This window comes from Sparus aurata, chromosome 17 (genome assembly GCF_900880675.1).
Source record: "Sparus aurata chromosome 17, fSpaAur1.1, whole genome shotgun sequence".
NCBI classification, from domain to species: domain Eukaryota; kingdom Metazoa; phylum Chordata; class Actinopteri; order Spariformes; family Sparidae; genus Sparus; species Sparus aurata.
The window spans coordinates 10,911,907-10,922,955 of NC_044203.1; the positions used below are offsets into that span (position 1 = coordinate 10,911,907).

The following is an 11,049-nucleotide window of genomic DNA, read 5'->3' on the forward strand; positions in this document are numbered from 1 at the left end:
GGACCTTGGTGGAGGTATGCATTCCTTGCAGTGCCAGTCTACTTAAAATATGTATATAGTTTGATGTCCATCAGGACATAATATTTTGACAAATTGTAATAAAGCGTTTGTTCAGCCAAAAAAGCTGTTTCTGTTCCGTTTCTTTCATTTCTCTAAGGGTCATTGTAATGGATATGGGTAATAGCCCAAACATAATTCCACATACTGTGATATTTTTTTAGACAGTTATCGTACTGTAAAAAAAGGTCCCTTTAATGAAAAACATGATGTGAAATAATGAAGAAAACAGTCTCTCCAAATCCATTTAGGAACCATTCTGAAGGTTTGCATCATGTGAAGCAAACTAAGTTAGCCAAGCTGTCATAGGATAATGGATGTAGGGGGCTTTCTCATAGCAGAACAGGTTTTGGGTTTTAAAGCTACAAAGCAATGACTAATAGCTCCTTATGGTAAGATCGTTCTCTTGACGGCTATTTCCGAGGTCAAAACTGACATTTGAACCCTTAAGCCAATTGATAATAACACTTAAAAAGTACAAAAGTAAGTGGTAAGTTTGTTAAAAAGGCTTCAAAAGATGAATAATGAAATATTAAACTTGGATATTCGATGTCAAATCTATTTTAATCTTTACACAAGTGCACATGAAATAAACTGGATGTTACATTTTTCTTTAAAGACATCAGAGAAAGACTGATCAAAATAGCTTCCACTATGTTTCATTACATCTGTAAATACATTATGTCAAACACTCAAAAAGAAGCTAAAAAAATTGCAAATAAACCCACCACATCAATAGTAGCAAATTAAATAACATACATAGGCTAAACTCTTATTCCCACAGTCATATTTACATTCCTTTATATAGCTACTGTATGGATTATAATAGACCTGTTACTCGCCAACATAGTTGCTTAGGTAGCTGATTTAAAGGCTTTAGGCATCCTGGCTTCACACATCAAGTATAAAAGTGATAAAAGGTAAGTAATCTGTGTTCAGATACAGTTCACTCGGAGCTGAGTGCATTTGATTTTAAGCCAGTAAAGACACAAAGATGGCGTGACTGGGCAGTTAGAGTAACATGTTGCCATGAGCTCGGGGTTATCTGGCACATATCAGGTTTCCAGACACATCCAGATAGCAGCACTTAATCTAATCATTTTAATGTAACTTCCTTTCTTTTTTTTACCTCATTGCTGTCTCAGCACAAACAGTGCATTGTTGTCATTAACTGGTCCAATTTCAAGGTCCAAGAATTAGTTCATTAACACTCCTCCTTAGGCATTGCTATATAAGGATAATCGACACCAGACACCCATCCTGAGAGTCTGCTGCTCTTTTATTTTAGTGTTACTGTATATTTGGACAATACCACTGAGGCTAAAGACAATGCTGGGAGCTTTGTCGCGCTGCTATTTGTACCCCAAGAAGAGTGGCTGTAAAAGCTCAGCGCCAGCAATCTCCTCAGCACGCCTGTCAGGCTATCAGCCCATTCAAGAAACAAATTAGTGTAAAAACACTTGAACGTCTTGCTCTCCGTTTAAGAGCAGATACAAGAGAGCACTTGACGGTTGAGCCCAGCATCAGATGTACATGTCCACACATTAATCAGTCTCTAGTGGTTTTAAAATGCAACAGAAAGGTCATTTGTGTTCCTCTATGTTACAGACTGGATTACAAGACTCAGGCTGTGTTCAAATTCATGTCCAGAGAAAAAATGTAGTAAAAGGGAAAACACCAGCCCTTTCTGAGACCGGCCCATTGATCGGCTGTGCTATCGAGTGCTGAGAAATCAACACAGAAATCATCCATGAGAGCCTGATAGATTGTTAGCTGCACTGCTCAGGTAACACATACTATGCCGAGTTAAGCAGCATTATGTAGAAATTTGCATTTTGTGCATCTCTGCAACACCACTGTCGCAAACACAAATCCCAGGTCTGTAACAATTAGTCAGACCTAATGTAGGTGCTAACTACAATCAAAACTCATCTCACACTGAAGTTAGACTGTGCAGAAACAAGCGAGAGGGGGCAGAGCGGCTGAGACATTTACCCTAATACAAGACACTGCAATCAAAATGATTTTGAAGCTGCTGTTTAGGAGGAGACCTATGATGCTTTTTTGTCTTGTTCCTTCCCGTCCCTTGTTGTTCATGTAAAAAGATCTGGAAAGTTAAAAAGGTCAAAGTCTGCACCAACAGAAGCTCCTCTCTCCCACAGAAAACACTGCTCCTGGAAGGGCCCATCAGTGGGCTTGCCTTTATTTCCGTGACATCACGCTAAGTCACTGTGTCACACATTTGCGTAGTTTTTGCCTAGCGGCTAGTTTGGTACTAAAGAATTGATTTAGCGGCTATTCTGTTGTTGTGAGTGGTGCTGGGACAGGCGTGTGTGAGCGAGCAGACTGGGTATTCAGGAGGGCGGCCTTAAAGACACAGGAGCTAAAACAGAGCACTGGACAGTAACAGGCAACTGGTGTGTTTTCTGAGCATTACAGCATATAAACCTATTCCAAGAAGTAACCTAAAATAAAATTATGTACTCTAAAAATGAGAATAATAAGACTCCTTTATAAGATTGAAAAAAATAAACAAAATATATTGCTTATAGACAGGAAAGGTTTATTTATCAAAAAATCTGACCTCTAGATTCATTAAACTGATATAACCACGTTTATTTCTGGTGTGCGGTGAGTAATACACAGATAATGGCTGACTTTGTGATTTCGCTGCAATATGTTCTCATTTTCACACTCTAAAGATGCCAGCTGCCTACTCACAACACAGAGCATGCACCTGAGCACGTGATCTAAGACAGTAGCACAGGAAGGTGTGTCTTGTTACAAAAAAAAGAAACATTTCAAATTATTAAATCTATTCTCTTTAGTCTTCCAAGAGTAAAGGTCACCCAGGAAAGGTCAGTATATTATTAACATTTTACATCCATAAACCATCATGCAGTTACTTAACATCCTGTAAAAACAAACTAGTAACCTTACCTGGCCCTCAGTGCAGGCACTTCCACACATAAAGGTCACTCGCAGCACGTATTTTGACATTTTACGTGCATCATGTTCCGTCTTTGTACAAATTGAGCAAGGGACGCCGCCAGATATCTGGGCCTACACTCGCCTCGTGATCTCCACCCATCTCCGCATCTGTCCCTCAACCACATGTTGGCAGATGCCGTGCGGCCACATCTCTCGGGGAGAGGCCGCCGCGCTGTCAGCTCAGATTCGTCTTCGTTTAGGAGGCCGCTTGTTCATTAAGCCCAACATGGCTCAACAGGAGGCAAACACACTCATGTACGGCATCATAAATCCACATTAGAGAAGCTGAGGCATCTCATGTGGAGGGAGGTTGCAGGGATGTTGGTTGACGGGGGGGGGGTGGATGACAAGTAGTCCATGCCCAGCCATACAACAAGCTAAATGCTACATCTCGGAGCAACGGTGGCATATCAAAGAGACTGAGGGGATTTCTGTTGCTTTGTTGAAAACAAATCTTCATCATGATTTCATTTTACAAAGCGGGTCACATGTTACCGCGATTTACATGGCTGGATCTTTTTCTTTTTTTTTCCACAGGAAAGGTCAGCGGCTGTGGCAACTTGCCAGGTGTTTGTGAAGCAGCAGACCAGTGCGGCGCGGTGAATGTAATTACGGCTCCCTGGCAATCTGATAACCTGCCAGTCTGTCTCTCAACACTAGGAAAGTGCACTGGCATATTAAATGTGACTCAACAAACAAGGTTGTGAGCGGGAAACAGTGTCTGCGTGGGGAGCATTATGGGGATGGGGCGAGCGGTTGAGACAGCGTTTGGCAGTTTTGAAGGCAAAGCTGTTTTTCAGCTGGAAGTGTTACAAATTTGATCTGACGCGTTAAAAATATTCTATTCTGCTTTGAAGGGTTAGACAATTAAATTTCACCATTAAAAGATAGAGTTAAAAAAAATCTTTTCATCCAAATATGATAGTCACTCGCCAATATCTACATTTAAAGAATTATTAATTGCTTCGAGCGGTCTCTTTTGCAGTTTGACTCCAAATTAAGAGACTACAGCTTCTCCTAATTGTTTGTGATGTCTGATGGTATAGTGTGCTATTGTGTCATACATGTTGCTGTGCTATAGTATATTAAATATAGGGCAATTCAGTGCCAACTCACCCAAAATACAAAACCTTTCCTAGTACACGTCATCAATTTCTACAAACCAGTATCTCTAATTTTTTAAGTTTGGCCCTCTGAGCTAAATTTCAGCCTCTTTTTATTCTTGTATGTGTATTATAACTCTCAACAATTGCTCATTTTTCACTGGATTAGGGTTAAATGTATCTCAAACATCCAAGAGACACTCAAGAAACTTGGCAACATTCATTCATTTAAATAGCTGTTGCTGACGGTTACAGTAATCGTATTAATAAAAGGGAGTCTTTTTTTACAACAAAAAAAGAAATGATGGTTGTGATTAGTATTAATGCAGTCCTATCATACAAACAAGTTACTTGTTCCTGCATAAAAACTGAGCGCCACAGATCTGTAAATCCACTTCTTGTGTCATGTTGACTGTAGATTATCCAAAGGATTATTTTGATTCACTTGATACTTTAGTATCAAGTTTAGTTTGTTTTTACTTTCTTGAAATTCGCTTATTTTTCCTCACCTTCCACTGGCTGTACATTTAGTAGTTTTATTTCATATTTATACTGTGTTGACTTCATCTGTCTAATACCTGTTGAGCCTGTTGTTCATTTGGTTCTGTACATTTGCAAGGCACGACCTGAAACGGTTTAGTTTGTTGCATATACAGTAGGTGATATTATCCTTTTCTGTGTGCCTTGATAAAACATTAATTTTACTTCCCTCACTCAATACACACATATTTCACAATTTTAAACTCTCTGATTAATTTCTATCATTATAATCAACTCTGCCAAACTCAACCCCACTTATCACTTCCGCAGAAAAAAAAATCCATATTGTGCATTTCTAAAACAAACCATTTCAAGCTGCAATTTGCTAATTTCCAGAGCTCAGTGAAAAACAGGCTCAATAGAGATCAGCCAGGTAGAAAACCTTCAAGTTAAAACAGTATTAATATGAACGTTGAAATAAAACCCTTTGAGGTAATATTACAGCCAGTGAAAAGTACTAAAATATTAGCAATTTAATACGTTATTTGAATTATTTATTTATTAATTTAGAAGTAGAAGTTTCATCATGAACCTTTTCAAGAAAATCCATGACATGAACTGGGAAACCCGAGGTGAGTCAGGATGGAATGACTAGACTCTTTTTTTTCCCCTTTGTCTCTCGGTTTTCCAACTTGTGTGTCTTCAGGTTGAATTTTAAATTATGACTTACACTGTGGCTAGGTTTGGGCACAACAGGTCATTTTTAGCTTACAATACCTTTGTTTTGGTCATCAACAACATCCCAATGTCTCCTTAAAAAATACAGAGTAGTTTCACACTTACTGTTCAAACGCAGACTCAAACTGTGATCCCCGGCTTGGCAGCCTCCTTCCCTGTAACTCCCCCATCCTCTCCACCTACATACATGACATTCAGCTCAAACATGTACTGTGCACCTGATTATGACACGTATTTTAGATACGTCATTATGATCCCTTGCCTATGAAACGTACAAAAATGCAAGTATCGGTGTTGCAGAAACATTAATGGCCAAGGTCTTATCCTGCGACTTTGCGGTCTCTTTCATACCCCTCACAAAGCTCCTGGGTTAAGAAATGGCAGCAACGGATGAGACTTTTTGTTCTTTGACTTTATCTTGTACACATGCTTCTCCCTAGGTGGATACACTCGTGTCTGGAAGGCGAAAGAAAGGGAATTTAAGTCTCCCACACGCAGTTAAAGCCCAAGATTACATAAACGATTTCAACACAAGTAGCTGCAGCTGTCTTGCTCTGCGAGATGGACAGTGATTTGTAATGGGCTGGAGCTAAAATGAGGACGTTGCCCAAATCAGGCGGAGATCTTGCAGAGTTACACGCTGATTTTGTATTTTTTTAGTGTTCAAGTAACACAAGGACTTCTTTTTCTAAAAAGACTGGAATTTAGTTTAGTTAGTTAGTTTCTAACTCTAGTCTCATATTAGCGGCAGTGGAAAACAGATTATGCGTTAAAAGAGGACTGGATTTTCTGACTCTTCAGACAAAAGCAGAGCAGTGGAATAAAAACTACCTCTGTCTGTTGTCACACAATAGTTGGGCCTCCTGTCCGGAAATGAGCTTCAGACAGCAGACAGACAACAGAGAGTTGAGGGAACTGCCCGCGACACATGGCTGCCGCTCTGGATCTCAGTTGACACCACAAGTCAATGACCGGCTATTTAGACGTCGAAGCTGTTTGGAGACTGGTGTTAACAAGCACAAAGGGGCCACTGGGCGAGCCAGAAAAGGTGTCGCCGTGCCAATAGAACACAGAGTGCTGCCCACACTCATCTCTTTTATTCTCCTTCCTTTTCAACCATCCACTCCCTCGCTTGCTATCTTTCTTTTTTCTTTTTTTACTCCTCACTGTAATTACACCTGCTCTGCCAAGCGTAGCTCGAGGCGTGGCTGGGCAAAATCACTTGTTAATATGAATCTGCAGAGAGCGCGAGGAGGAGGACTACTCACCCACAGTCTCTGTGGAAACATTAGGTTGTAAGCAGCCTGCACCTGTATGTCCCTCCTGGGACGAAGGGGTAAGGAAGCCTCGCACTGGAGAATTGAGGTGTGTGTTAAGTGAGACCATCCATTTTCAAAATGAACCTGCAACAATTACAAATCCATAGTGAGGAAACAAATGTTTCTAACTAAACAGCCTTTGGGCTCGGGAGTGTTTAACCAGTTGAAATCAACCTGGAAAATCACACAGGATCTCTGAGCGCCAGAAATAAAAGGTGTCATCAGAATAGTAGCCTGGAAAACACACCTCGAAGCCTATGAGACAAATCAACCAGGAATAAAAAACGTACACCATATCTACAGACAACTACACACTCCTTCTCTCCGAGACTGTTATTGCTGTTTTTGAACAGACGTCTCCTTGACAAAGAGATTTCCAGGCGGGAAGTGTGAAACTCAAAAGGTGTGACGACACGTCTCCAGCCCTCTGAGACAGTGGAGCGGCTGCTGTGTTTGTCAGGAGACGCACAGAGCATTAACACCAGCCAGAGCACCAGACCAGACAGATAGTGTTACACCGCGCCGTCAAAAAAAAAAAAAAAAAAAAAAAAATGTAATCACACACATCCAGAGACGATCAGAATTACGGCAATGAAATGCTTCTAGTACTGAAAAGACATGCCATGACAACGCGCCGTGTTCCTGCGAGATACCGCGAGGGGAAATCTGTGCACCAGTCGTGCTGTTCTACTACAGATGACATGTAGCTGCGGGCTACGCAAGGCTAAGATGTTAGAGATTGTTGTGTGTGTTTGTGCGAAAGAGTGAGGAACTGCGGGGAGAGGGAAATCATTATCTATCTAGATGCTCTTCAAGAGGCCAAGGAGGTTCACAGTCGTTCCTGTGCTCAGACATAACAAACATCTTCATTAATTTAGACTACCATACATGCGTAGTACACTCTTCAAAGGAATACCACATATTAATTATTAATCCACACTATACTGGATGGCGTGAAAAATAGCATTCGACAGGGTAGAAACACTAATGGAAAACACTTTTTCCAAAGATGCCACTTCCCCCTAAAAACAGGGTTACATGAGAGGCAAAGCCGCTTGTGCTCATTTCCATAATACCTCTGTGTGCCCCACGAGAATCTCGGGTTCACTTTGCCTTCATTAGCATGTGCCACGAAAAAGCGGAAAAAAAAACGTTTTTTTACTTTTCGTTTTTTCCTGCAGCTGGGGTATATTGAAAGGCTTTCAGCGTGTGCTCGAGTCTATTGGGTAGTGTGTGTGAGTGGGGGTGTTGGATGTGAAACCTGCCCACTGGCTGCAGCTCACACACATTATTTTAGGGAAATCTCTGCAGAGCCAAGGATTTTTTTTTTTTTTTTATCAGATTCACAGCAGGAAGTAAATTGGAAGGGAGATAACAGTTGGCTATTCTCACCACCTATAGACCCGCAGATAGGAGAAGCTCATTTAAATTCATGCGTTTCATCTATTCAATTTCTCAATTTGGCTCCACTTCCTACCAGCTCACTTGTAAGTGAAAAATAGCACTTCCACTGTTACCGCACAGCTACCGCAGAGTTTCACACATTGTTGAACTTGTTGACAACCGGAGTAAAAGTAAGCGTTTGTCATATGTTCTGTGGCGGTGGTGGCGCTGCCTCGGCAGAAGAGCGTCTCTGCCTCGTCTAAGCCTTTGGATCACATTCCTCGGTCTTGAGATCAAAAAGGTCCTCAGTCGAGACACGTACCAGCAATCCAGAGGCGTTTTTATTTAGCTGAATATCTTCACAGGGAAAGAAAAGAGCAATCACATCCACCTACTAAATCCAAAAAACTATGCAATGTGCACTATAAATGATTCAAAAAAGGGCATACTGTATATCACAAATTCACATATTAAAATAAAAAGAACCAACTCATAAACAAGCAGTATAGCATTTCTCTGCAGCAGAGGCATAATGAGAAGGATGCAATGACCAGCAGTATGTATTCTTTCACCTAAAAGTCAATGTACTCCATCCATTTATCCTTTAGAGGAAGAAAAAAAAAATAGAACATATCAATCTTTGCAACTCTCTGAAAAAAAACCTTCACCATGATTCATTGTCCATGCAATGTTACACGGAAGAAATTGACATCACAGCTGCCAGGTATTGGACATGCAGCAGTGGCTGAATGGAGGTTGTGAGGGGGGTTAATTAGGAGCCAGGACAGATGTCAACTCTGAATGGGGGGGGGGGGTTTGGGGCAAGGAGAGGAAGACTTTCATGCAAATCTTAACAGTACAAGTCATTTAATATCTCACTGCGGGGTCTCAGACAGTGTCCCGTCCTCTCTCACACATCCGAGTTGATGCTCAGGTTGGCCAAACGGGGGTCAGAGTTTATCTCGTACCTGTAGTGGTACCCCTCCATGTGGTCCCTGCAAGCATCCCGGATGTTGTACATCCACCGCTTGATGCCTTTTCTGTTCAGATAGAGCACCAGGAGGAAAATGACGCCGATCAGCGCCAGCACCAGCCCCAGGAACACGTAAGACGTCTCCAGCACGCCCTTCATGTCGCTGGAACACTTCAGCTGCGACCGCTCGACCTGTGCGAGCGGCTGGCGCCACAGGCCCTCGGGCTCCGAGCAGGTCAGGTTCTGCACGTCAACGATCTGAGTGGAGTTTTTCAGCCACGGCAGCATGTCCTCGATGAAGCAGTCGCAGCGCCAGGGGTTCCCCGCCAGCCGGATCCGGAGGGCAGGCTTGAGGCTGAAATCTGCCATGGTGACGGGGGGCAGATTCTTCAGGCCGTTGTCCCTCAGGTCAAGGTCACGCAGCGGTGGCACCCTCAGCGTCCCGTTCTCGATGGAGATGATGGAGCTGTTCTGCAGGCTGAGGGTGAGCAGGCTGGGGAGGCCGGCGAGTACGTCGTCCGGAAGAATCACAAGGTCATTGTTGGACAGGTCGAGGACTTTGAGCTGGAGCAGGTTTCCTTTCTGCAGGACGCTCAAGACCATGTCCACGAGGGAATGATTGAGAAAAGACCGACTGAGGTTCAGGATCTGTAGCGGGTAATCGCGAGGGAAAGCTTCTTCGTTGAAATTCTGGATGTTGTTGCTGCTCAAGTCCAACCGCACAAGGTTTGGCAAGTTGTCAAATACCATTGCATCCACATACTCCAGCTCATTCCCGCTGAGATAGAGATCTGTTAACTGTTCCAGGCGGGTTGGGAAAGAATCCACACTAATACGGGAAATGTTGTTTCCTGTGACAAACAAGACGGTGGTGTTGGCCGGTAAGGACTGCGGAATCTCGTCCAAGTCCTGGTTGAGGCATTTCACAGTTTGTGAGTCGCACGAGCATTTGTCCGGGCAGCCGTGACAGGCCAGCGCGACCGCGAGGAGGAGGAAAAGCAAATGCATCATCCGAGACGTGTGTCTTCTCCCTCGGACTGCTCCCCGGTCACATCCGCACGACGTGCTCAACAGGCGCATCTTGGGGTTGTACAGATCTTCCGGCGCAGACCGTGCGTAAAGATGACTTTACAACAATCCACCCCTGTCTGTCTGTCACCGCCTCGTTCTTCCACAGAGAACAAGAGAAAGTTTCTCAACAATGTTTCCCGCCTTTATCCTCGCGAAAACTGCTCCCACTTCCAGCTCAGACTCCATAAAACTCCCCCCCCCCAAAAAAAAAAAATCCTCGCCGTCGTTCGGGATTACGTATACATTTCCTTGAGGATAATGGTGATGTGAGCGACGCCCGCAAACTTCTACGCACTCCTCCTCGGTTGTTTCCCAATACCTCGGGCTTCTATGCAAAAGCTACGCGGTATTTCTTTCTCCTTTTTATGTTACACCTCCGGCAGCACAAGTCCGTTACAAAAATGTAAAAAAAAAAAAAATCGACAAATGACTTACTCGAGCAACTGGTTCCGAGGCAGACAACGCTCCCCGTCTCCCAGGCGTGCCGTGAATTACATGCGTACTTCCAGCCCAAACGCTTCCAGTCTGGGGGGAGAGACTAAACACAGCGGCAGCACGATGGAGACCACTGGAAGAAGGGAGCATACCATTGTTCGGCGAAAGGGGGGGTGAGTGGAAAAGTCAGAAAAGTTCATCTTGGAATTTAATTGACGTTTTGCGCGAATGGTGGTGTTAAATGGCATTATTAAGTCGAATGCCAAATATCTGATAATGAAAATCGCGGCTAGTTTCCTTAAAAACAACAACAACAACAACACTTGGCCCGGTGTCTTGGGGTCCAGGGACCTGTGGGGTCCCCGAGGGAGCTCCAGTGGCGTCCCAAGCAATGTGAGGAGCAGCCCAGCGTCACGCACAAAGAGGTATCAGTCTGTATAATACCACGACGTGGTCAGAGAGCCTGTAAATATCTTCTGATCAGACATTTACACAACAG

At 43.2% G+C, this 11,049-nt stretch overlaps 1 protein-coding gene across 1 annotated transcript; it reads right to left on the reverse strand.

The window, feature by feature from the left end:
• Nucleotides 1-602: 602 nt before the first annotated feature.
• Nucleotides 603-10,691, reverse strand: tpbg (trophoblast glycoprotein). Its single transcript, XM_030394941.1, has one exon. It carries the CDS (start codon nt 10,122-10,124, stop codon nt 8,982-8,984), a length of 1,143 nt encoding a protein of 380 aa, XP_030250801.1. The 5' UTR covers nt 10,125-10,691; the 3' UTR covers nt 603-8,981.
• Between the last annotated feature and the right edge of the window lie 358 nt (nt 10,692-11,049).